This window comes from Scyliorhinus torazame, chromosome 15 (genome assembly GCF_047496885.1).
Source record: "Scyliorhinus torazame isolate Kashiwa2021f chromosome 15, sScyTor2.1, whole genome shotgun sequence".
Classification (NCBI taxonomy): Eukaryota; Metazoa; Chordata; class Chondrichthyes; order Carcharhiniformes; family Scyliorhinidae; genus Scyliorhinus; species Scyliorhinus torazame.
The window spans coordinates 214462971-214490564 of NC_092721.1; the positions used below are offsets into that span (position 1 = coordinate 214462971).

Consider the following 27594-nt stretch of genomic DNA (forward strand, 5'->3'; position numbering starts at 1 on the left):
TGTGTCCATCTTCACTTCCCTTCCATACACCCACACTCCTTACCCCACCCACCTATCCATCCCCCCCACCTCCTGTCCATTTCCCCTCGGTCCCTCCAGCCACCTTTTCTCAGCTGACCGGATCCTCATCAGCTCAATCCTCAAATCCTTCCAAATCTTTGCATGGCCCCAAACCCCTCTTGCCTCTCTAACCTTCATCAGCGCCATAAATCTCCAGGAAAATTCCCTCTTCTAATTCAGGCTCCTTATATACATTGGGGCCGCACGGTAGCACAGTGGTTAGCTTCACAGCGCCAGGGTCCCAGGTTCGATTCCCGGCTTGGGTCACTGTCTGTGCGGAGTCTGCACGTTCTCCCCGTGTCTGCGTGGGTTTCCTCCGGGTGCTCCGGTTTCCTCCCACAGTCCAAAGATGTGCAGGTTAGGTGGATTGGCCGTGATAAATTGCCCTTAGTGACCAAAAAGGTAAGGAGGGATTATTGGTTTACGGGGATAGGGTGGAAGTGAGGGCTTAAGTGGGTCGGTGCAGACTCGATGGACCGAATGGCCTCCTTCTGCACTGTATGTTCTATGTTGAAAATCACTATTCCAACCCTCAGCTGCCTAGATTGCAGACTCTGGGATTCCCTCCATACACTCAACCACCTCTCCTCCGTTCTCCCTCTCTCCCTCACTGTAATAATTCTAAATAAAACTGGCATGAACGTAACTGGACTTATTTACATATATACAGGTTATTCTTATACCTCACTGCCAGTGTAGACCCTCCTGGGAGGGTGGATCTGACCAGGCCCGGACTGGGGCCTGCTTTTATCTACTCCTCTGACTGGGCCCAGGTGATGAGACCCCACCACCCCGACCTGGGAAGCTCATCTTTAACAAGCCCCATTGGAAGATCATTAATCATTGTTTCATGATCGTCAAGGGGGTCCATCTCTCAATCCCTCCATCCCTCGACCTTTCCATCTCTCCATCGCTCCAGCTCTCCATCCCTCCAGCTCTCCATTTCTCCATCCCTCCATCTCTCCATCACTCGACCTCTCCATCTCTCCATCCCTCGACCTCTCCATCTCTCCATCCCTCCAGCTCTCCATCCCTCCAGCTCTCCATCCCTCCAGCTCTCCATCTCTCCATCTCTCCATCCCTCCACCTCTCCACCACTCCATCTCTCCATCCCTCCACCTCAGCATTTCTCCATCTCTCGATCTCGCTCTCCTCCTTTTAGGCAATCCTGAACCTCTCTGACTAATTGGTCACTTGCCTTACTTCTCCTTATATAGCTGAGTGTTAGACCCAGTGGGGCCTCACTTTCAGATGTTTATTTACACTAGTGCTTGCCTTCATTGGACGGTGCATTGAGTATAAAAACTGGCAAGTCATGCTACAGTTGTATAGAACCTTGGTACGGCCGCACTTAGAATATTGCGGGCAATTCTGGTCACCATAACACCAGAAGGACGTGGAGGCTTTGGAAAGGGTTTACCAGGATGTTGCCTGGTCTGGAGGGTGTGAGCTTTGTGGAGAGGCTGAATAGACTCGGACTGTTTTCATTAGAAAGATGGAGGTTGAGGGGCAACCTGATAGAGGTCTACAGGATTATGAGGGGCATGGATAGAGTGGATGGGCAGGCACTCTTTCCCAGGGTGGAGGGGTCAGTCACCAGGGGGCAGAGGTTTAAGGTCCGTGGGGCAAAGTTTAGAGGAGATGTGCGAGGCATGTTTTTTACACAGAGGGTGGTGGGTGCCTGGAACGCGTTGCCAGGGGAGGCTGTGGAAACAGATACATTAACGGTGTTCAAAAGGCATCTTGACAAACACATGGATAGGATGGGTATAGAGGGATACGGCACAAGGAAGTGCTGAGGGTTTTGGCAAAAGTTTGTATCATGACCGGTACAGACTTGGAGGGCCGAAGGGCCTGTTCCTGTGCTGTATTGCTCTTTGTAGTGGCACAATGATGGTTATGGTGGGTTGGGGAAAGTAAATATTTTCACCATTGCAGGAGACAGTTTGCAGAAATTGTTGATCAGAGTTCAGGGAGGTTATACGAAATCTTTGTCCTGCTGAAAAGATTGAGTTCAACAGAGTTTGGACTGAAAAGGTAATTAGGGGTGATGAGGGGTCGGGAGGAATGTGGAGTTAAGCTGACAATCAGATCAATCACGATCTTACTGAATGGTGGAGCAGGTTTGACGGGCACAATGGCCTCCTCCTATTTGTAATGTTCTTGTATTATTATTACTGGAGCTGATTCAGTCCTTGCTGAAAGAGGAGCTCACTGACATCCAATTGAGTGGCCAGCAGTTCACTTCTCCAGTTCTCCACCTTCCTGACTCTCACACTTTCCTGACACTCACACTTTCCTGACCCTCACACCTTCCTGACCCTCACACCTTCCTGACCCTCACACTTTCCTGACCCTCACACCTTCCTGACCCTCACACCTTCCTGACCCTCACACCTTCCTGACCCTCACACCTTCCTGACCCTCACACTTTCCTGACCCTCACACCTTCCTGACCCTCACACTTTCCTGACCCTCACACCTTCCTGACCCTCATACCTTCCTGACCCTCACACTTTCCTGACTCTCACACCTTCCTGACCCTCACACCTTCCTGACCCTCACACCTTCCTGACCCTCACACTTTCCTGACCCTCACACCTTCCTGACTCTCACACTTTCCTGACCCTCACACCTTCCTGACCCTCACACTTTCCTGACTCTCACACTTTCCTGACCCTCACACTTTCCTGACTCTCACACTTTCCTGACTCTCACACTTTCCTGACTCTCACACCTTCCTGACCCTCACACCTTCCTGACCCTCACACTTTCCTGACCCTCACACTTTCCTGACCCTCACACTTTCCTGACTCTCACACTTTCCTGACTCTCACACCTTCCTGACCCTCACACCTTCCTGACCCTCACACTTTCCTGACTCTCACACCTTCCTGACCCTCACACTTTCCTGACCCTCACACCTTCCTGACCCTCACACCTTCCTGACTCTCACACCTTCCTGACCCTCACACCTTCCTGACCCTCACACTTTCCTGACCCTCACACTTTCCTGACCCTCACACCTTCCTGACCCTCACACTTTCCTGACCCTCACACTTTCCTGACCCTCACACTTTCCTGACCCTCACACCTTCCTGACCCTCACACCTTCCTGACCCTCACACTTTCCTGACCCTCACACCTTCCTGACCCTCACACTTTCCTGACCCTCACACCTTCCTGACCCTCACACTTTCCTGACCCTCACACCTTCCTGACCCTCACACCTTCCTGACCCTCACACCTTCCTGACCCTCACACTTTCCTGACCCTCACACTTTCCTGACTCTCACACTTTCCTGACCCTCACACTTTCCTGACCCTCACACTTTCCTGACTCTCACACTTTCCTGACTCTCACACCTTCCTGACCCTCACACCTTCCTGACCCTCACACCTTCCTGACCCTCACACTTTCCTGACCCTCACACTTTCCTGACTCTCACACTTTCCTGACTCTCACACCTTCCTGACCCTCACACCTTCCTGACCCTCACACTTTCCTGACTCTCACACCTTCCTGACCCTCACACTTTCCTGACCCTCACACCTTCCTGACCCTCACACCTTCCTGACCCTCACACTTTCCTGACTCTCACACCTTCCTGACCCTCACACCTTCCTGACTCTCACACCTTCCTGACCCTCACACCTTCCTGACCCTCACACCTTCCTGACCCTCACACCTTCCTGACCCTCACACTTTCCTGATCCTCACACTTTCATTCTTTTATTCCCCACAGGTCTCAGCCACAGACGCCGACAGTGGAGGTTTTGGAACCATCACTTATTCCATCGGCTTTGGAATTGCCAGTTCGGTTCCCACCCAGTTCACCATTAACCAGCTGACGGGGAGAGTCTGCACAGCAAGGAAACTGGATCGGGATGAGGGACCCAAACACTACGAGTTCACTGTGACGGCAGTCGATGGGGTAAGAAATATTGTCAAATCTCCAACTTTGATCTGAAGCTTCATCAATCACAGAATGATCACTGTTCAATGGGACAGTGTAGAGAGAACTTTACTCTGTATCTAACCCCGTGCTGTACCTGTCCTGGGAGTGTTTGATGGGGACAGTCTAGAGGGAGCTTTACTCTGTATCTAACCCCGTGCTGTACCTGTCCCGGAAGTGTTTGATGGGGACAGTCTAGAGGGAGCTTTACTCTGTATCTAACCCCGTGCTGTACCTGTCCTGGGAGTGTTTGATGGGGACAGTCTAGAGGGAGCTTTACTCTGTATCTAACCCCGTGCTGTACCTGTCCTGGGAGTGTTTGATGAGGACAGTGTAGAGGGAGCTTTACTCTGTATCTAACCCCGTGCTGTACCTGCCCTTGGAGTGTTTGATGGGGACAGTGGAGAGGGATCTTTACTCTGTATCTAACCCTGTGCTGTACCTGTCCTGGGAGTGTTTGATGGGGGCAGTGTAGAGAGAACTTTACTCTGTATCTAACCCCGTGTTGTACCTGTCCCGGGAGTGTTTGATGGCGACAGTGCAGAGGGAGCTTTACTCTGTATCTAACCCCGTGCTGTACCTGCCTGGGAGTGTTTTATGGGGACAGTGTAGAGGGAGCTTTACTCTGTATCTAACCCCGTGCTGTACCTGTCCTGGGAGTGTTTGATGTGGACAGTATAGAGGGAGCTTTACTCTGTATCTAACCCCGTGCTGTACCTGTCCTGGGAGTGTTTGATGATTCTCAGGCCCTGGGGATTTATCAGCCTTCATTTCCCATCAATTTCCCCAACACCATTTCTGATATTGATCACCTTCAGTTCCTCCCTTTCACTAAACCCTGCGTTCCCCAACATTTCTGGTAACTGATTTGTGACCTCATTTGCGAAGACAGAACCAAAGTCGGTGTTTAGTTGCTCAGCCATTTCTTTGTCCCCTATTATACATTCCTCTGTTTCTGACTGTAAGGGACCTACATTTGTCTTCACCAATCGTTTTCTCTTCACGTACCTATGGAAACTTTTACAGTCAGTTTTTATGTTCCCTGCAAGCTCACTCTTGTACCCTATTTTCCCTTCTTAATCAATCCCTGGTCCTTCTTTGCTGAATTCTAAACAGCTCTCAATCCTCAAACCTATTGTTTTTCTTGGCCAATCTGTATGCTTCTTCCTTGGATGGAATACTATCCCTAATTTCCCTTGTAAATTGTACATTGACCATCTTTCCTGTTTTACTTCTGTGCCAGACAGGAATAAACAGTTGCTGTAGTTCCTCCATGCGCTTCTTGAATGTTTGCCTTTGTCTATCCACCATCATCCCTTTAAGTAACTCTCCCCAATCGATCGCCGCCAACTCACGCCTCATTTTATCGTAGTTTCCTTTGTTAATATTCAGGATCCTAGTCTCAGAATCAACGACTTCACTCTCCACCTTGATGAAAAATTCTATCATACTTCGTCGCCCATCCCCAAGGGATGTCGCACAACTAGATTGCCAATGATCCCGTTCTCATTACACAGCACCCAGTCCAGGGTGGCCTGTTCTCTAGTTGGTTCCTCAACTTATTGGTCCAGAAAACCATCCCGCATCCACTCCAGGAATTCCTCCTCTACTGTATTGTGGCTAATTTGATTTGCCCAATCTATAGGCAGATTAACATCACCCATAATTACACATGTCTCTTTATCACATGCGTCTCTAATTTCCTGTTCAATACCGTTCCCAACATCACCACTGCAGTTTAGGGGTCTATATATGATGCCCACTAACGTTTTTTGCCCCTTGCTGTTTGTCAGCTCTACCCATACAGATTCCATATATTTGGAGCTGGCATCCTCCCTCACTATTGTGTTAATTTCCTCCTGAACCAGCAATGCAACCCCACTGCCTTTTCCTTTTTGTCTGGGACATTCAGTTCCCATCCCTGGTCACCCTGCAGTCATGTCTCCATAATCCCGACGATATCATACCCATTAACGTCTATTTGTGCGATTAATTCATCCGCTTTATTGCAAATTCTCCTTGCGTTAAGGCACAAAGCCTTTAAATTTGTCATTATAACATTATTATTGTGCCCCTGTTTGAATCTGGCTCTTCGTTTATCTGCCTATCACTTTTCTTCTTCCCCTTTCTTTTGTTTTTCTCCTCTGACTCCTTGCATAGGTTCCTATCCCCCTGACATTTTAGTTCAAACCCTCCCCAACTGCTCGTCAAATACTCCCCCAAGGACATCAGTCCTGGTCCTGCCCAGGTGTAACCCGTCCAGTTTGTACAGGTCCCATACTCCCCCAGGACCAGTCCCAATGCCCCAGGAATCTGAAACCCTCCCCCTCGCACCATCTCTTCAGCCACGTATTTACCCGATCTTTCCTGCTATTTCTACTCTGACTAGCACGTGGCACTGGCAGTAATCCTGAGATCACTTGCCTGAGGTCCGACTAACTTCTTCCGAACTCCCTGTCTTCTGCTTTTAGGACCTCTTTGCTTTTTTTACCCATGTCGTTGGTACCGATGTGACCACGGCCACTGGCTGTTCACCCTCCCCCTCCAGAATGTCCTGTACCCGCTCCGAGACATCCTTGACCCTAGCGCCAGGGAGGCAACATATCATCCTGGAGTCTTGTTTGTGGACACAGAAACACCTGTCTATTCCCCTTACAATTAAATCCCCTGTAACAATTGCACTGTTACACTTTTTACTCCTCCCCTCTGCAGTAGAACCAACTGTGGTGCAGTGAATTTTACTGTTGTTGTTTTCCCCTGAGAGGCCATTCCCCTCAACACTATCCAAAGTGGTATATCTGTTCTGCAGGGGAATGGCCACAGGAGATTCCTACACTGCCTGCCTCGCTCTCTTGCTCTGCCTGGTGGTCGCTCATTCCCTTCCTGCCTGTGGAGTCCGAGCCTGCGGTGTGACCACCTCTCTGTATGTGTTATCCACAACACTCTCCGCCTCACGGATGCTGCACAGTATCCCCAGCCGCCGCTCCAGCTCCGAAACGCGAGCTTCCAGGAGCTGCAGCTGGAGACACTTCCTGCACACATTCTGGTCCCAGGCAATGGAATCTTGTACACCTCGATCAGGTCGCCCCTCAGTCTTCTCTGCTCCAGTGAAAACAACCCAAGCCTATCCAACCTCTCTTCACAACTAAAATGTTCCATCCCAGGCACCATCCTGGTGAATCTCCTCTGCACCCCCTCCAGTGCAATCACATCCTTCCTATAATGTGGTGACCAGAATTCACACACTGCTCCAGCTGCGGCCTTACCAGAGTTCGATACAACTCCAACATGACCTTCCTGCTTTTGTAATCAATGCCCCGATTGATAAAGGTGAGTGTCCCATATGCATTTTTCACCACCTTATTAACCTGCCCTTCTGCCTTCAGAGATCTATGGACAAACACGCCAAGGTCTCTTTGTTCTTCAGGACTTCCCAGTGTCAGGCCATTCATTGAATATTTCCTTGTCAATTTGCCCCTTCCAAAGTGTAACACCTCACACTTTTCAGGGTTAAATTCCATCTGCCCATTTGACCATCCCGTCTACATCTTCCTGTAACCCATAACCAACACATCCACTATCTCTGCTGTCACCTCCTTTAATACCCTAGGGTGCAAGCCATCAGGTCACAGAGACCTATCTGCCTTTAACCTCATTGGTTTATTCAATACTGTCTCCCTCGTGATGGTTATTGCACCAAGTTCCTCTGCATTAAGTGCAGTTTTTGAAATTTTTTATTATCCCCACCGTGAAGAAAAAGGAAAATATTGGCTCAGTGCCTCCGCCATCTCTGTGTTCCCCATTATCACCTCACCAGTATCGTCCTCGAAAGGGCCAACATTTACTTTAGCTATTCTCTTCCTCGTTATATACTTACAGAAGCTTTTGGTATCAGTGTATGTTCTCTGTTAGTTTCCTTTTGTAGTTCATCTTGGCTCTTTTGATTTAAGTCTCAGTAACCTTTTGCTGAACCTTAAAGTTCTCCCAATCCTCCAGCTTATCAATCGCTTTAGCAGTGTGGGACGCTCAAGTTTTTACCTTTATGTCTTCCATGACTTCCTTGTTTAGCCATGGAATGTTTTTCACCCTTTTACAATTCCGCTTCCTCTTGGGAATATACAGCCCAGGCACAGGCCCTTCGGCCTCCAAGCCTGTACCGGTCATGATACCAAAACCCTCAGCGCTTCCTTGTGCCGTATCCCTCGATACTCATCCTATCCATGTGTTTGTCAAGATACCTTTTTAAAGCCTTTAATGTATCTGTTTCCACAACCTCCCCTAGCAATGCGTTCCAGGCAAGCACCACCCTGTAGCATACAACTGTGGCATGACTTGCCAGTTTTTATACTCAATGCCCCGTCCAATGAAGGCAAGCATTCCGTATGCTTTCTTTTTAAAAAAAATATATTTTATTAAAATTTTTCAAACAAAATTTTTTCCGTTTTTACAACTCAACAAGGGATTATACATTGACTGGTAAATAACATTATTTAAATAATATAGTGAACTAAAAACAACAACTAAAAAAGAAAAAAAAAACAAATAGCAAAAACACAAAATAGTGCTCCCCCCCCTCCCCCCTGGGCTGCTGCTGCTGTCATTTCTATCTTTTCATTATTGTTCCGCGAGATAGTCAAGGAACGGTTGCCACCACCTGGAGAACACCTGAGCCGATCCTCTCAACGCAAATTTTATTCGTTCCAATCTTATGAACCCTGCCATGTCGTTTATCCAGGCCTCCACACCTGGGGGTTTCGCTTCCTTCTACATGAGTAAAATCCTGTGCCGGGCTACTAGGGACGCAAAAGCCAGAATATCGGCCTCTTTCACCTCCTGCACTCCCAGCTCTTCCGCAACCCCAAATATAGCTAACCCCCAGCCTGGCTTGACCCGGACCTTCACCACCTTTGAAATCACTCTTGCCACTCCCCTCCAGTACTCATCCAGTGCCGGACACGACCAAAACATGTGTGTGTGGTTCGCCGGGCTTCCCGAGCACCTCCCGCACCTGTCCTCCACTCCGAAGAACCTGCTCAGCCTTGCTCCCGTCATGTCTGCTCTGTGTAGAACCTTAAATTGAATCAGGCTAAGCCTGGCACACGAGGACGAGGAATTTACCCTACTTAGGGCATCAGCCCACAGCTCCTCCTTGATCTCTTCCCCCAGCTCTTCTTCCCATTTTCCCTTCAGCTCCTCTACCAGCGCCTCCCCCTCGTCCCTCATCTCCCGGTATATTTCGGACACTTTGCCCTCTCCGACCCATACCCCCGAAATCACTCTATCTTGGATCCCCTGCGTCGGGAGCTGCGGAAATTCCCTCACCTGTTGCCTCGCAAATGCCCTCACTTGCATATACCGGAAGGCGTTCCCGGGGGCAACTTATATTTTTCTTCTAGCGCTCCCAGACTTGCAAACGTCCCGTCTATAAACCGGTCCCTCAGCTTCCTAATTCCTGCTTGTTGCCAACACTGGAACCCCGCATCCATCCTCCCTGGGACAAACCTGTGGTTATTCCTTATCGGGGACCACACCGAGACACCCATCACTCCCCTGTGTCGCCTCCACTGCCCCCAGATCCTCAAGGTTGCCACCACCACTGGGTTTGTGGTGTACCTTTTCGGGGAGAACGGCAGCGGCGCCGTCGCCAGCGCTTTTAGGCTTGTTCCCTTACAGGACGCCATCTCCAGCTTCTTCCACGCTGCTCCCTCTTCCTCCCTCATTCACTTACAGACCATCGACACATTGGCGGCCCAGTAGTAGTCGCTCAAACTCGGCAGCGCCAGTCCCCCTCTGTCCCTACTGCGCTGCAGGAACCCCCTCTTTACTCTCAGGGTCTTTCCTGCCCACACAAAGCTCATAATGCTCCTGTCTATTTTTTAAAAAAAGGCCTTTGTGATCAGAATGGGGAGGCACTGAAACACGAAAAAAAACCTCGGGAGGACCACCATTTTAACTGCCTGCACTCTGCCCGCCAGCGACAGCGGCACCATATCCCACCTCTTAAAATCCTCCTCCATCTGCTCCACCAGTCGCGTCAGGTTAAGTCTATGCAGGGTTCCCCAGTCCCTGGCCATCTGGATCCCCAGGTATCGGAAGTTCCTTTCCACTCTCCTCAGCGGCAGAGCATCTATCCCCCTTCCCTGTTCCCCGGGGTGTATTACAAAAAGCTCGCTCTTCCCCATATTTAGTTTGTATCCCGAGAACTCTCCAAACTCCCTAAGTATCTGCATTACTTCTGGCATCCCCTCTACCGGGTCCGCAACGTATAGCAGTAGATCATCTGCGTAGAGCAACACTCGGTGCTCCTCTCCCCCTCTAAGCACCCCCCTCCACTTCTTAGAATCCCTCAGCGCTATGGCCAGTGGTTCAATTGCCAACGCGAACAGTAACGGGGACAGGGGACACCCTTGTCTTGTACCCCTATGTAGCCGAAAATACCCCGATCTTTGCCGGTTTGTGACTACGCTTGCCACCGGAGCCCCATATAAGAGTCTGACCCATCCAATAAACCCCTCACCGAACCCAAACCTCTTCACCTCCCACAGATAGTCCCACTCCACCCTATCAAATGCCTTCTCTGCATCCATCGCCACCACTATCTCTGCCTCCCCCTCCGGTGGGGGCGTCATCATCACCCCCAGCAACCTTCGTACATTAACATTCAGTTGTCTCCCCTTTACAAACCCTGTCTGATCGTCATGTACCACCCCTGGGACGCAATCCTCTATCCTTGTCGCCATCACTTTTGCCAGCAGTTTGGCATCTACATTTAGGAGTGAGATCGGCCTGTATGACCCGCATTGCAGCGGATCTTTATCTCGTTTCAGGATTAGCGATATCGTCGCCTCCGACATTGTCGGGGGTAGCATCCCCCTTTCCTTAGCCTCATTAAAGGTTCTCGCCAAGAGCGGGGCCAACAGATCCATATACTTCCTGTAGAATTCCACCGGAAACCCGTCTGGTCCCGGGGCCTTCCCTGCCTGCATGTTCCCCAGTCCTTTAATCACCTCATCCACCTCGATTGGCGCCCCCAGACCTGCCACCTCCTGCCCCTTCACCTTCGGGAACCTTAGCTGGTCCAGAAAGTGTAGCATTCCTTCTTTCCCCCCCGGGGGCTGGGACTTATATAGCCTCTCATAAAAGGTCTTGAACACCTCGTTCACTTTCCCTGCTCTCTGCTCCATATTTCCCGTTTCGTCCCTAACTCCCCCGTTCTCTCTCGCCGCCATCCTCTTCCGAAGTTGGTGGGCCAACTGCCGGCTCGCCTTTTCCCCATACTCAGATTGCATCCCCTGTGCCTTCCTCCACTGTGCCTCTGCCTTTCCCGTGGTCAGCAGGTCAAACTCCGTCTGTAGTCTTCGTCTTTCTCTGTATAGCCCTTCGTCTGGGGCCTCCGCATATTTTTTATCCATCCTCAAAATTTCCCCCACTAATCTCTCTCTTTCTTTGCCCTCTTGTTTCCCCTTGTGGGCTCTGATGGAGATCAGCTCTCCTCTAACCACCGCCTTCAGCGCTTCCCATACTACCCCCACTTCCCATACTACCCCCACCTGAACCACCCCATCGTCGTTGACCTCCAGGTATCGCTCAATACACCCCCTCACCCTTCCGCAGACCCCCTCGTCCGCCAGTAGTCCCATATCTAGTCGCCAGAGTGGGCGCTGCTCCCTTTCCTCTCCTAGTTCCAGATCCACCCAATGCGGGGCGTGGTCTGAAACAGCTATGGCCGAGTACTCCGTTCCTGCCACCTTCGGGATCAGTGCCCTTCCCAAAATGAAAAAGTCTATCCGGGAGTATACCTTATGGACGCGGGAGAAGAAAGAGAACTCTTTAGCCATCGGCCTGGCGAATCTCCACGGATCCACTCCCCCCATTTGTTCCATAAATCCCTTAAGCACCTTGGCCGCTGCCGGCCTTCTCCCGGTCCTGGATCTGGACCGGTCCAGCCCTGGGTCCAGCACTGTGTTAAAATCCCCCCCCCCCCCCCCATTAACAAGTTTCCCACCTCCAGATCCGGGATACGTCCCAGCATTCGCTTCATGAATCCCGCGTTATCCCAGTTCGGGGCATATACATTCACCAGCACCACCGCCTCTCCCTGCAGTCTGCCACTCACCATCACATACCTGCCCCCACTGTCCACCACTATATTCTTAGCCTCGAATGATACACGTTTCCCCACCAGTATTTCCACCCCTCTGTTTTTCGCGTCCAACCCTGAGTGGAATACCTGTCCCACCCATCCTTTTCTTAATCTAACCTGATCCGCCACCTTCAGGTGCGTCTCCTGGAGCATGACTACGTCCGCCTTCAGTCTCTTTAAGTGCGCAAACACCCGTGCCCTCTTCATCGGCCCATTTAAGCCTCTCACATTCCATGTGATCAGCCAGATTGGGGGGCCACTCACCCCGCCCCCCCTCGTCGACGAGCCATCCCCTGTTTTAGGCCATCTCCCCGTCCAGGTCCCGCGCACCCGTCTGTCCCCCAGGCAGCGCCTTCCCGCCCCGATCACCTCATCTCTTACCAGCTCCCCCTTGCACTCAGCAGCAGCAACCCAGTTAATCCCCCCCCCCCCCCCCCAGATCCCCCTCTAGCTTGGTTACTCCCCCCATATTGCTTCCGGAAGTCAGCTAACTCTGGCTGACCTCGGCTTCCCCCGTTAACCCTTTGACCTCCCTGCGTGTGAGGCTCCCTTCCTTCCTGCGCCCGTTTTCCTGCTATAATTTCCATTGCGCGGGAAAATACCTGCGCTTTCCTCTCGGCCCCGCCCCCTATGGCGCAGTTCCCTCATTCCCCCTCCCTGTCCCTTTTTTCACCGGCGCCCACATTTCTTCGTGTCCCCCCCATCGGGGGGGAGAGAAATTCCCCGTCCAACATTGCTGTACAATAGCCCTCCCCTTTCCCCACTTTACATTCCTGTACCACCACCTCGCTGCTTCTCTCCAAGCATCAAACTCTCAAATCTAGTCCAGTTTCTCTTCTTGGATTAATGTCCATGCCTCATCCGCCGTCTCGAAGTAGTGGTGCTTGCCCTGATGCGTGACCCACAGTCGCGCCGGCTGCAGCATCCCAAATTTTATTTTCTTCCTATGGAGCACCGCCTTGGCCCGGTTAAAGCTCGCCCTCCTTCTCGCCACCTCCGCACTCCAGTCCTGATACACACGTATCACCGCATTCTCCCATTTGCTACTCCGTACCTTCTTAGCCCAGCTCAGGACCATCTCCCTGTCCCTGTAGCGATGGAACTTCACCACTATTGCTCTTGGTGTTTCCCCTGCCTTTGGTCTTCTCACGAGGACCCGGTATGTTCCCTCCACTTCCAGGGGGCCCGTTGGGGCCTCAGCTCCCATTAGAGTATGGAGCATCGTACTCACATACGCCCCAGCATCAGCTCCCTCTGCTCCTTTGGGGAGACCTAGAATCCGTAGGTTCTTCCTCCTCGAGCTGTTCTCCAGGGCTTCCAGCCTTTCTATGCACCTCTTGTGTAGTGCCTCGTGTGTCTCCGCTTTTACCACCAAGCCCTGTATCTCATCTTCATTCTCGGCTGCCTTTGCCTTCGCTCCACTGAGCTCCATCGCCTGGACCTTTTGTGTTTCCTTTAGTCCCTCGATTGCCAGTAACATCGGCGCCAGCACCTCTTTCTTGAGCTCCTTCACACATCGTCGGAGGAACTCCTGCTGTTCCGGGCCCCATACCATCTGGGCTCCATCCGCCGCCATCTTGCTTATTCCTTCTCTTCTCTGCCGCTGCTCCAAAGGATCCTTCGCAATCTGGCCACTACCGCTGCTCCTTTCCATACACACCCGGGGGGACTCCTTCCTTTGTCACCCCACACTGGGTTAGGTCGAAAAAAATTTCCGTTGGGGCTCCCGATAAGAGCCCAAAAGCCGTTAGAACGGGAGCTGCCGAAACGTGCGGCTTAGCAGTGCATCACCGCAACCGGAAGTCCCGTATGCTTTCTTGACTACCTTGTCCACTTGTGTTGCCGCCTGCAAAAATCTGTGGACCTGCACGCCCAGATCTCTCTGACATTCTATATTCCGAAGAGTTTTACCATTTATAGTATATTTCCCCTCGATGTTAGACCTACCAAAATGCATTACCTCATATTTGTCCGGATTAAACTTTGGGACCTTTGCTGTTTGTAGTATATATAAATGATTTGGAGGAAAATGTAACTGGTCTGATTAGTAAGTTTGCAGACGACACAAAGGTTGGTGGAATTGCGGATAGCGATGAGGACTGTCGGAGGATACAGCAGGATTTAGATTGTTTGGAGATGTGGGCGGAGAGATGGCAGATGGAGTTTAATCCGGACAAATGTGAGGTAATGCATTTTGGAAGGTCTAATGCAGGTAGGGAATATACAGTGAATGGTAGAACCCTCAAGAGTATTGAAATTCAGAGAGATCTAGGTGTACAGGTCCACAGGTCACCGAAAGGGGCAACACAGGTGGAGAAGGTAGTCAAGAAGGCATACGGCATGCTTGCCTTCATTGGCCGGGGCTTTGAGTATAAGAATTGGCAAGTCATGTTGCAGCTGTATAGAACCTTAGTTAGGCCACACTTGGAGTATAGTGTTCAATTCTGGTCGCCACACTACCAGAAGGATGTGGAGGCTTTAGAGAGGGTGCAGAAGAGATTTACCAGAATGTTGCCTGGTATGGAGGGCATTAGCTATGAGGAGCGGTTGAATAAACTCGGTTTGTTCTCACTGGAACGAAGGAGGTTGAGGGGCGACCTGATAGAGGTCTACAAAATTATGAGGGGCATAGGCAGAGTGGATAGTCAGAGGCTTTTCCCCAGGGTAGAGGGGTCAATTACTAGGGGGCATAGGTTTAAGGTGCGAGGGGCAAGGTTTAGAGTACGAGGCAAGTTTTTTACACAGAGGGTAGTGGGTGCCTGGAACTCGCTACCGGAGGAGGTGGTGGAAGCAGGGACGATAGTGACATTTAAGCGGCATCTTGACAAATACATGAATAGGGTGGGAATAGAGGGATACGGACCCAGGAAGTGTAGAAGATTGTAGTTTAGTCGGGCAGCATGGTCGGCACGGGCTTGGAGGGCCGAAGGGCCTGTTCCTGTGCTGTACATTTCTTTGTTCTTTGTTCTGAACCCCATTTTCCATTTCTCTGCCCAAATCTCCAATATATCTATGTCCTGCTGTATCTTCTGACAATCCTCAACACCACCAACCTAGGTCATCCGCGAACTCACTAATCAGACCAGCTACAATTTCCTCCATTTCTGTACACCACAAACAACAGAGGCCCCAGCACAGATCCCTGTGGAACACCATTAGTCACAACCTTCCATTCAGAAAAACACCTTTCTACTGCTACCCTTTGCCTTCTGTGCCTCGATGATGCCTTCCCGCAGTAGCCGCTGGACCTCCGACCTGATGAAGGTCCTGTCCTGGGAACTGTATCATCTGCTCCTGGTGGTGACAGGTTTGCAATCCGGGGTGAGGTTCGCAAACAGGGAAGGTGGGTCGACCTTAAGGGTCGTGAGGCCGTATACAGTAAGGGGTGGTAGGGGCCTGCCGAATTTCAGAGTTAGACTTTGGAGGCTGGAAGTCCAGGTCAAGTAGCAAGGCTGCGCAGAGGTTGGGGAGGACGTAGAACCGGAAGTTGCTGAACTCTACGCCCTGGACGGTGAGGGTTGCGGTGCAGTACCCCCGGATCTCCACGGAGTGGGATCCGGAGGCCAGGGAGATTTTTTGGGTAGTGGGGTGCACCGCGAGGGAGCAGCGCCTTACCGTACCGGGGTGGATGAAGCTCTCTGTGCTCCCGGAGTCGAGAAGGCAAGGTGTCTTGTGGCCATCGACTTTCACCATCGTTGTCGCGGTTGCGAGGTTGTGTGGCCGGGACTGGTCGAGTGTGTTGGTGGCGAGCTGCGGCTGGTGTTGGTGGGCCGGGGGCTGGTCGGCGGCGGTTGCGGGCGATGAATGGCCCGATGAGGTGCACGACGAGCAGGGGTCCTGAGGCACCGTCCAAAATGGCGCTGAAGATGGCGGCGGCCACGGGACGCACATGGGGGGTGCAGGAACAATGGGGCTGGTTACAGCAGCGATCGACCGGGCCTGGCACACCGCAGCGAAATGGCCTTTCTTCCCACAGGCCTTGCAGAGCGCGCTCCACACCGGGCAACGCTGGTGGGGGTGCTTTGTCTGCCCGCAGAAATAGCACTTGGGCCCCCCGGGGTTGGCTGGCTGCCGCGCGGCGCAGGCTTGGGGTTGGCTGGGGGCGGTGGCTGGTGGGGTCCAGGATGGGGCCGCCATGCGGTTGGGGGCGTACGCTTGTAAATTACGGGAGGCTACCGTTAGTGAGGTCGCGAGTTTCTTGATCACCGCGAGGTCGAGCGTACCCCCTTCTAAGAGGTGCTGGCGGATGTACGCCGACCCTATGCCCGTAACGAAAGTGTCCCTGATTAGGAGTTTGGAATGTTCAACGGCCCAGACTGCTTGGCAATCGCAGTTCCTCGCCAGGGCGTGCAGGGCACACCAGAAATCTTCCAATGACTCACCGGGGCATTGTTGCCACGTGGACAGGAGGTGCCTGGCGTAGAGTTCGTTGATCAGCCGTGTGTAATTCTCTTTCAGAAGCGCCATGGCCTCAGTGTAGTTGGGCGCGTCCCGGATTAGAGGAAAAATATCGGAGCTCAACCATGTGTACAGGATCTGTAGTTTCTGTGCCTCTGTGGGTGGTTCCGTCGCTGATCCGATGTAGACTTCAAAGCAAGCTAGCCAGTGGTCAAAGGCTGACGTGGCATTATCTGCATGAGGGTGCAGCTGCAGGCGATCTGGCTTGATGCGAAGGTCCATCGCTGTAAAATCTCTGCGTAATAAATTGATGCACTCTCAATTACGACGAGACGAGAGTAGAGAGTAATCAAGGCTTTATTACACAGAGATGTGTTGCCTCCTACAGCTGCTGCCGAAATGGCTGTAGCTCGGTGTGCACACACATTTATACTCCGCCTACTGGGCGGAGCCAGCAGGCAGGGATCTACCCCCGTACCTGTAGTACAGGAGCCTTACCGTATTACATCTCATATGTGTACTATATACAAACAGTGGTGACTACCACAATATGGCAATTTTCCCAGACACCTTAAGCACAGAAGAGCCTCTGAGGTTGCCAAGATGGGGGTCTTAGGCTGCAAGGCTTATTTAATGCCCTTTTAGTGCAAGATACTGTCTTGGTAAAGAAATTAAAACATGCATTAGTAACGGATACTCAGAGGATCATTAGGAGGTTGAGAAAATGCCTGCAGGTGCTCATTAAAGAGGCTGCATGGCTTTCTAGTGAGGAATAAGTCAATAAATGACCTCTCCTTACAGCAGCCAGCTGAACTAGAGAAAGTAAGATGTTATTGAAGATTTTGAGCACTGCTGAAAGCTTTCAATGTTCACCTAGTGCTTTAGATTGACTGTCTACACTATGTTTGAAAAAGGCTTTCAAGACATTGAGACTTCCGAGCATTGTTTGTCAACATGCTACCAATACTATCAATATTTTTTCCAGAAATCCTCTCAGGGTTTCACCTAAAAAGGTGGAATTTTGTATGATTCTATCTTACTAGACACACTTGGACAAGAGACTGCACAGGTGGGAACAGCAAAGAGCAGAAATGCTGTTGTTCAGGAGGTTCTGTAGTTTGGGGTACAAACATGTCATTCTTAATTGTTATTGTGGTCATTGTGTAACCAAAGACACTCAACTTCACTGTTAACCACCCGACCAATCTTTGTGTCATCCGCAAACTTACTGATCCTACCCCCCACATAGTCATCTATGTCGTTTATATAAATTACAAACAATAGGGGACCCAGCACAGATCCCTGTGGTATGCCATTGGACACTGGCTTCTCATCACTAAAGAGCCAGCTATCATCACCCTCTCCTACAGCGAATCCACCGTATCACATTACCCTGTACCCCATGTGCATTTGTCTTCTTTATAAGTCTCCCATGTGGGACCTTGTCAACGGCTTTGCTGGAATCCATGTCAACTACATCAATTACACTACCATCATCTACACACCTGGTCACATGCTCAAGAAAGTCAATCAAGTTTGTTAGACATGACCTCCCTCTGACAAAGCCATGCTGACGATTCCTAATCAAACCTTGCCTCTCCAAGTGGAGATAGATTCTCTCCTTCAGAATTTTCTCCAATAGTTTCCCCAACACTGACGTAAGACCCACTGGTCTGTAATTCCCTGGCTGGTCTCTCCAACCTTTCTTCAATAATGGGACCACATTAGCTGTTCTCCAGTCCTCTGGCATCACCCCCGATGCCAAAGAGGAATTAAACATTTGGGTCGGAGCCCTGCAATCCCCTCACTTGCTTCCCACAGCAACCTGGGGCACAATTAATCCAGACCTGGAGATTTCTCCAATTTTTATTTTTTAAAAATAAATTTAGAGTACCCAATTCATTTTTCCAATTAAGGGGCAATTTAGCGCGGCCAATCCACCTACCCTGCACATCTTTGGGTTGTGGGGGTGAAACCCACGCAGACACGGGGAGAATGTGCAAACTCCACACGGACAGTGACCAGGATCGGGATTCGAACCCGGGTCCTCAGCGCCGTGAGGCAGCAGTGCTAACCACTGTGCCACCGTGCTACCCGAGATTTCTCCAATTTTAAGCCTGCCAAGACCTCCAATACCTTGTCACGACCACGACAATTTGCTCAAGAACCTCACAATCTCTCTCCCGCAGTTCTATATCTACCTCCTTATTCTCATGGGTGAAGACAAATATGAGGTATCCATTCAACACCGGCTCCACACACAGATTTCCCTTTTGGTCCCTAATATGTCCTACTCTTTCCCTGATTATTACATAGATTACATAGAACATACAGTGCAGAAGGAGGCCATTTGGCCCATCGAGTCTGCACCGACCCACTTAAGCCCTCACTTCCACCCTATCCCCGTAACCCAATAACCCCTCCTATCCGTTTTGGTCACTAAGGGCAATATATCACGGCCAATCCACCTAACCCGCACGTCTTTGGACTGTGGGAGGAAACCGGGGCACCCGGAGGAAACCCACCCAGACACGGGGAGAACGTGCAGACTCCGCATAGACAGTGACCCAGTGGGGAATCGAACCTGGGACTCTGGTGCTGTGAAGCCACAGTGCTAACCCCTGTGCTACCGTGCTGCACAAAAAGCCAAAAAAGAAGTCAAAAATGATCCTCTTCCCTTTGATATACTTACAGAACATCTTGGGATTTTCCCTACTTTTACCAGCCAGAGCTTTCTCATTTCTCCTCTTTGCTCTCCTAACTACTTTCTCAAGCTCCAACCTGCACTTTCTGTGCTCGACTAATCTCATCCGTTGATTTGCTTCCCTTGTACTTGCTAAAAGCCTCTCTTTTCCTTCTCATTGTATCCTGAATGCCTCTGGTCATCCATGGTTCTCTGGGCTTGTTATTCCTTCCTAGTACTCTAGATGGAACATGTTGAGCCTGTACCCTCCCCATTTCCTTTTAGAACACCCCCCCACTGCTCTTCTGTAGATTTCCCTACAAGTGACTCTTAGTCTACCTTGGCCAGGTCCTGCCTTATTTTACTAAAATCCACTTTCCCCCAATCCACAACCTTTTATGCCTCCTCCTCTTTTACCCCCTCCTCTGTCTTGCCTGAAGATTCTACATCCCGGGATGTTGAGTTGCCAATCCTGCCCCTCCCTAAACTCCATTTCCTTGATGGATACTATAATATCACAATTCCACATGTCAATCCTTGCCCGTAACTCATCCGTTTTACCTGTAAAACTCCTGGCATTAGAGTCCATCCAGCCTCGTCTTAACTCCCTTGAAACTTACTACTGTAGTATTCCCTCTGACTGATTGCTTTTCTGTGTTATGCTGTGTCCCTATTCTGTTACAATCTGCGTCCTCCTCCCCCTACCAAATTAGTTTAAACTCCTCCCAACAGCACCCAGAAACCGGCCAGCAAGGACATTAGTCCCGCTCTGGTTCAGATGTAGACCGTCCCACTTATACAGATCCCATCTTCCCCAGAAACGATCCCAAATTTCCAGGAATCTAAAACTCTCCCTCCTGCACCAACTCATAAACCACGCATTCATCTGTGCTGTTCTCCTATGAATGAATCTGCAGTGAAAACAAACTGGAAAGCAGAAAACTCAACCTGGAAGCCTGCTTTGAAGGTCAGTGTGCTAGAAACAACCACCTGAAACAAAGACTTTTATCCCTTTCATTATTATTTTTACACCCCTCTTCTCCCCTCTGTGTCTGTTTGCCGTGTGTGTGTAGAGGGTGGAGGCAAGTTAAAGTGGGGGATTAGGAATTAGATAATAGTTAACCAGTTGTATTTGCAGCATATTTCATTATAGTTCTTGTTATTAATAAAAAGTAATTGGGTTTAAATTTACAAACCTGGTGACTGTAAATGTTGGGCAGCCGAGGACCAAAGACTTTGGGTATTTTTCTAAGAATTTCTTTGTTAGTTCAATTATGTTGCGACTCCAAGCCAAGGGGGGGCTGGAACCGACTGCGCCCCAGCCCAGTGTGTCGTAATAGTACATAAAATAAAGAACCAATTGGACACCTGTAATGATGTTAGCATTTACATATGACTCTCATCAGACCTTAGGCTTTAATGGCAACTGATTAGCGATAACGTTCCACAAGAGCACAATCTCTACCTAATGTTGATAGTTCTATGAGAAATGACCCCTCAATTCATACAACTTGGGAAAACAATACAAACCAGCACCCCAACTGTCTCAGGACTACGTACCATAGATTACTAGTTGATCTCCCTAGGCACAGCTCACTATAAGCTTTAGAATCATAGGAGCATCATGCCAAATAATGGACAAAGCAATAATCTGTTGCTAAGGTAAATCTAACTCCCTTCAAGTCCATATATACACAATTGGTCTTCTACATTTCTACATTACAACAGACTACTTCAGAAAACTTTATTGGGTCTGAAACGCTTTGGGACTTCCTGTGGTCATGAAGGGGGCTATGAAAATGCAAGTTTTAATTTCTTTAGGGTAACTTCTGTAAATAGGCACATGCTGAGGTCAGTCAAATAATAATTATTTTCTTTAAATTGGCATCTTAATGTGAATCTAAAATTCCTCCAAAACGACAGACAAACAGCAGATAAGAACTTAAATTCCTGTTTTCAATCATTTTGGAAAGTGACAGCTCAAGTGTGATGGACACAGTTTTTGCATGTTTATCCCCTGTGGTTGTCCCTCTCTTGAACAGATATACCCCTTTGGATACTGTCGGGGGGGATAGCCTATCAGGGGAAAACAGCAGCAGCCAGAGCAGTGGCACCACGGCTGGCTCTGATGTTCAGAAGGGAGGGTCAAAGCGCAGAAGAGTAATAGTAATAGGGGACTCTATAGTCAGGGGCACAGATAGGCGCTTCTGTGGACGTGAAAGAGACTCCAGGATGGTATGTTGCCTCCCTGGTGCCAGGGTCCAGGATGTCTCCGAACGGGTAGAGGGAATCCTGAAGGGGGAGGGCAAACAGGCAGAGGTCGTTGTACATATTGGTACTAACGACATAGGCAGGAAGGGGCATGAGGTCCTGCAGCAGGAGTTCAGGGAGCTAGGCAGAAAGTTAAAAGACAGGACCTCGAGGGTTGTAATCTTGGGATTACTCCCTGTGCCACGTGCCAGTGAGGCTAGAAATAGGAAGATAGAGCAGATAAACACGTGGCTAAACAGCTGGTGTAGGAGGGAGGGTTTCCATTATCTGGACCACTGGGAGCTCTTCCGGGGCAGGTGTGACCTGTATAAGAAGGACGGGTTGCATCTAAACCGGAGAGGCATAAATATCCTGGCCGCGAGGTTTGCTAGTGTCACACGGGAGGGTTTAAACTAGTATGGCAGGGGGGTGGGCACGGGAGCAATAGGTCAGAAGGTGAGAGCATTGAGGGAGAACTAGGGAATAGGGACAGTGTGGCTCTGAGGCAGAGCAGACGGGGAGAAGTTGCTGAACACAGCAGGTCTGGTGGCCTGAAGTGCATATGTTTTAATGCAAGGAGCATTACGGGTAAGGCAGATGAACTTAGAGCTTGGATTAGTACTTGGAACTATGATGTTGTTGCCATTACAGAGACCTGGTTGAGGGAAGGGCAGGATTGGCAGCTAAACGTTCCAGGATTTAGATGTTTCAGGCGGGATAGAGGGGGATGTAAAAGGGGGGGCGGAGTTGCGCTACTTGTTCGGGAGAATATCACAGCTGTACTGCGAGAGGACACCTCAGAGGGCAGTGAGGCTATATGGGTAGAGATCAGGAATAAGAAGGGTGCAGTCACAATGTTGGGGGTATACTACAGGCCTCCCAACAGCCAGTGGGAGATAGAGGAGCAGATAGGTAGACAGATTTTGGAAAAGAGTAAAAACAACAGGGTTGTGGTGATGGGAGACTTCAACTTCCTCAATATTGACTGGGACTCACTTAGTGCCAGGGGCTTAGACGGGGCGGAGTTTGTAAGGAGCATCCAGGAGGGCTTCTTAAAACAATATGTAGACAGTCCAACTAGGGAAGGGGCGGTACTGGACCTGGTATTGGGGAATGAGCCCGGCCAGGTGGTAGATGTTTCAGTAGGGGAGCATTTCGGTAACAGTGACCACAATTCAGTAAGTTTTAAAGTACTGGTGGACAAGGATAAGAGTGGTCCGAGGATGAATGTGCTAAATTGGGGGAAGGCTAATTATAACAATATTAGGCGGGAACTGAAGAACATAGATTGGGGGCGGATGTTTGAGGGCAAATCAACATCTGACATGTGGGAGGCTTTCAAGTGGCAGTTGAAAGGAATACAGGACCGGCATGTTCCTGTGAGGAAGAAAGATAAATACGGCAATTTTCGGGAACCTTGGATGACGAGTGATATTGTAGGCCTCGTCAAAAAGAAAAAGGAGGCATTTGTCAGGGCTAAAAGGCTGGGAACAGACGAAGCCTGCGTGGAATATAAGGAAAGTAGGAAGGAACTTAAGCAAGGAGTCAGGAGGGCTAGAAGGGGTCACGAAAAGTCATTGGCAAATAGGGTTAAGGAAAACCCCAAGGCTTTTTACATGTACATAAAAAGCAAGAGGGTAGCCAGGGAAAGGGTTGGCCCACTGAAGGATAGGCAAGGGAATCTATGTGTGGAGCCAGAGGAAATGGGCGAGGTACTAAATGAATACTTTGCATCAGGATTCACCAAAGAGAAGGAATTGGTAGATGTTGAGTCTGGAGAAGGGGGTGTAGATAGCCTGGGTCACATTGTGATCCAAAAAGACGAGGTGTTGGGTGTCTTAAAAAATATTAAGGTAGATAAGTCCTCAGGGCCTGATGGGATCTACCCCAGAATACTGAAGGAGGCTGGAGAGGAAATTGCTGAGGCCTTGACAGAAATCTTTGGATCCTCGCTGTCTTCAGGGGATGTCCCAGAGGACTGGAGAATAGCCAATGTTGTTCCTCTGTTTAAGAAGGGTAGCAAGGATAATCCCGGGAACTACAGGCCGGTGAGCCTTACTTCAGTGGTAGGGAAATTACTGGAGAGAATTCTTCGAGACAGGATCTACTCCCATTTGGAAGCAAATGGACGTATTAGTGAGAGGCAGCACGGTTTTGTGAAGGGGAGGTCGTGTCTCACTAACTTGATAGAGTTTTTCGAGGAGGTCACTAAGATGATTGATGCAGGTAGGGCAGTAGATGTTGTCTGTATGGACTTCAGTAAGGCCTTTGACAAGGTCCCTCATGGTAGACTAGTACAAAAGGTGAAGTCACATGGGATCAGGGGAGAGCTGGCAAGGTGGATACAGAACTGGCTAGGCCATAGAAGGCAGAGAGTAGCAATGGAGGGATGCTTTTCTAATTGGAGGGCTGTGACCAGTGGTGTTCCACAGGGATCAGTGCTGGGACCTTTGCTCTTTGTAGTGTATATAAATGATTTGGAGGAAAATGTAACTGGTCTGATTAGTAAGTTTGCAGACGACACAAAGGTTGGTGGAATTGCGGATAGCGATGAGGACTGTCGGAGGATACAGCAGGATTTAGATTGTCTGGAGACTTGGGCGGAGAGATGGCAGATGGAGTTTAATCCGGACAAGTGTGAGGTAATGCATTTTGGAAGGTCTAATGCAGGTAAGGAATAAACAGTGAATGGTAGAACCCTCAAGAGTATTGAAAGTCAAAGAGATCTAGGAGTACAGGTCCACAGGTCATTGAAAGGGGCAACACAGGTGGAGAAGGTAGTCAAGAAGGCATACGGCATGCTTGCCTTCATTGGCCGGGGCATTGAGTATAAGAATTGGCAAGTCATGTTGCAGCTGTATAGAACCTTAGTTAGGCCACACTTGGAGTATAGTGTTCAATTCTGGTCGCCACTCTACCAGAAGGATGTGGAGGCTTTAGAGAGGGTGCAGAAGAGATTTACCAGAATGTTGCCTGGTATGGAGGGCATTAGCTATGAGGAGCGATTGAATAAACTCGGTTTGTTCTCACTGGAACGAAGGAGGTTGAGGGGAGACCTGATAGAGGTATACAAAATTATGAGGGGCATAGACAGAGTGGATAGTCAGAGGCTTTTCTACAGGGTAGAGGGGTCAATTACTAGGGGGCATAGGTTTAAGGTGAGAGGGGCAGGTTTAGAGTAGATGTACGAGGCAAGTTTTTTACGCAGAGGGTAGTGGGTGCCTGGAACTCACTACCGGAGGAGGTGGTGGAAGCAGGGACGATAGGGACATTTAAGGGGCATCTTGACAAATATATGAATAGGATGGGAATAGAAGGATACGGACCCAGGAAGTGTAGAAGATTGTAGTTTAGTCGGGCAGTATAGTCGGCACGGGCTTGGAGGGCCGAAGGGCCTGTTCCTGTGCTGTACATTTCTTTGTTCTTTGTTATTAGCAGAGCTATTAAACATTTCTATGCCACCCAAACTGGTTCCAATGTTGCTGTTCTGCCACCTCCACTGGATAGTTCTTTTTATTATCGCAAGCCCAAAACATGATGCACTATATCAAAAATCACATCCTAATCCTAAAGTTTAAACAACCATGTTCACATTACTTCCAGAGGCATAGCTTTGCTTGTGGTCTAAAACGATTGAAAATAGTTAGTTTGAGATGTGAAACTAAAGATCTGTTTATGTCGTACCAAAAATCTGAGACTGTGGCAATATTTGGAGGACAGAAACAATTAAAGTTAGTTGCACCTGGACAAAAGTGTAACAATTTTTAGGGCTAATTTCAGAGCTGAAAAAAATCATTTTATTTCAGTAAAAACCATAGATAGCAAGAATCAGCAACTGGGAAATAAAGAACAAAGAACAAAGAAATGTACAGCACAGGAACAGGCCCTTCGGCCCTCCAAGCCCGTGCCGACCATACTGCCCGACTAAACTACAATCTTCTACACTTCCTGGGTCCGTATCCTTCTATTCCCATCCTATTCATATATTTGTCAAGATGCCCCTTAAATGTCCCTATCGTCCCTGCCTCCACTACCTCCTCCGGTAGTGAGTTCCAGGCACCCACTACCCTCTGCGTAAAAAACTTGCCTCGTACATCTACTCTAAACTTTGCCCCTCTCACCTTAAACCTATGCCCCCTAGTAATTGACCCCTCTACCCTGGGGAAAAGCCTCTGACTATCCACTCTGTCTATGCCCCTCATAATTTTGTATACCTCTATCAGGTCGCCCCTCAACCTCCTTCGTTCCAGTGAGAACAAACCGAGTTTATTCAATCGCTCCTCATAGCTTATGCCCTCCATACCAGGCAACATTCTGGTAAATCTCTTCTGCACCCTCTCTAAAGCCTCCACATCCTTCTGGTAGTGTGGCGACCAGAACTGAACACTATACTCCAAGTGTGGCCTAACTAAGGTTCTATACAGCTGCAACATGACTTGCCAATTCTTATACTCAATGCCCCGGCCAATGAAGGCAAGCATGCCGTATGCCTTCTTGACTACCTTCTCCACCTGTGTAGCCCCTTTCAGTGATCTGTGGACCTGTACTCCTAGATCTCTTTGACTTTCAATACTCTTGAGGGTTCTACCATTCACTGTATATTCCCTACCTGCATTAGCCCTTCCAAAATGCATTACCTCACATTTGTCCAGGTTAAACTCCATCTGCCATCTCTCCGCCCAAGTCTCCAGACAATCTAAATCCTGCTGTATCCTCAGACAGTCCTCATCGCTATCCGCAATTCCACCAACCTTTGTGTCGTCTGCAAACTTACTAATCAGACCAGTTACATTTTCCTCCAAATCATTTATATATACTACAAAGAGCAAAGGTCCCAGCACTGATCCCTGTGGAACACCACTGGTCACAGCCCTCCAATTAGAAAAGCATCCCTCCATTGCTACCCTCTGCCTTCTATGGCCTAGCCAGTTCTGTATCCACCTTGCCAGTTCACCCCTGATCCCGTGTGACTATAAGAAGTGAAAACTAAACAATTTGTGAATTGGACCTGTAAGCGGACAATGAAATCTGATGAAGCTTGTAAAACTACCTTCAGAAGTTGAAACTCCGATGAAGGAAGTGAAAATGGTTTTGGACCAGATTTTGTGGTGGTAATGGTGAAACTGTCAGTGTTTGTCATTCCGCCACTGAAACAAATGCTAACAAAGAGAGAACAAAACATGTTTTTATTGAACATGTTACCACAGAAACCAGATTTCAGTTCGAACTCCGGGTGTACAGGAGATACACAGAGGCCCCAGATGCTCCTGAGGGAGCGGCGGAAGCTGTAAGCGGAGTTTGAGTTGGTGACCACAGGGAAAGCAGTGGAACAGTTGAGGAAGATAAAAGGGGCGGTTTATGAGTACGGGGAAAAGGCAAGTAGGCTGTTGGCGCAGCAGCTTAGGAACAGAGAGGCAGCCAGGGAGATTGGTAGAGTAAAGAATAGGGACGGGAACATGGTCTTGGACCCAGGGGGATGAACAAAGGTTTTTAATTGAATTAATTTTTAAATTAATATTAATTTTCACACCACCAACCTCCCCTCAGGGTTTGCACATGCTAAAGTGTCACAAACTACATCACCAGTGAGACGGTTAAGAGCTTCTACCTACCCATAGTGCAAAGTAAATAGTGCAATGGTCAGCTTAAAACTATGTACAGCAGCTCAAATGTTGTGTCCAGTCCAATTTTTATTCCATAAATCCACACCATTATGAAATTAATCCTTTTTTGCCATTTATCGAAGAAGTGGGACAACAGACAAAAACAATCAGTTATTAACCTCAGAATCATCGTTATCTGGACTTAATTATCGAGTACACAAATAATTATGGTGATAACGGCCAGGATTCACCATTACCTCCACTCCGACCGGGAATCCTGATCAAGCGGTGAATGGAGCAACCCCCAAAGAAAGGGTTTGATGATGCTATGCTCTGATCCTCCAGCAGCGGTGGCTGCAATAGCTTGCTACTCGGCCCGCGCTAACAGGAACATGTAAATTAAGGTAAAACATGTATTTGCATACAATTAACAGGCTTGAAGCCAGTCTCCCTACTTCCCCCCCACCACCATGATGCTCTGACCCCCTTCAATGGGTTCTC

At 49.3% G+C, this 27594-nt stretch overlaps 1 protein-coding gene across 2 annotated transcripts in view; it reads left to right on the top strand.

Moving 5' to 3' along the window:
• Nucleotides 1-27594, top strand: part of LOC140392184 (protocadherin-16-like) — a 567611-nt gene that overhangs the window by 243879 nt on the left and 296138 nt on the right. For both annotated transcript variants that reach the window (XM_072477567.1, XM_072477568.1), the window contains exon 3: nucleotides 3807-3995. In XM_072477567.1, coding sequence (XP_072333668.1) covers nucleotides 3807-3995 — 189 coding nt within the window. The remainder of the gene's footprint in view (nucleotides 1-3806; nucleotides 3996-27594) is intronic.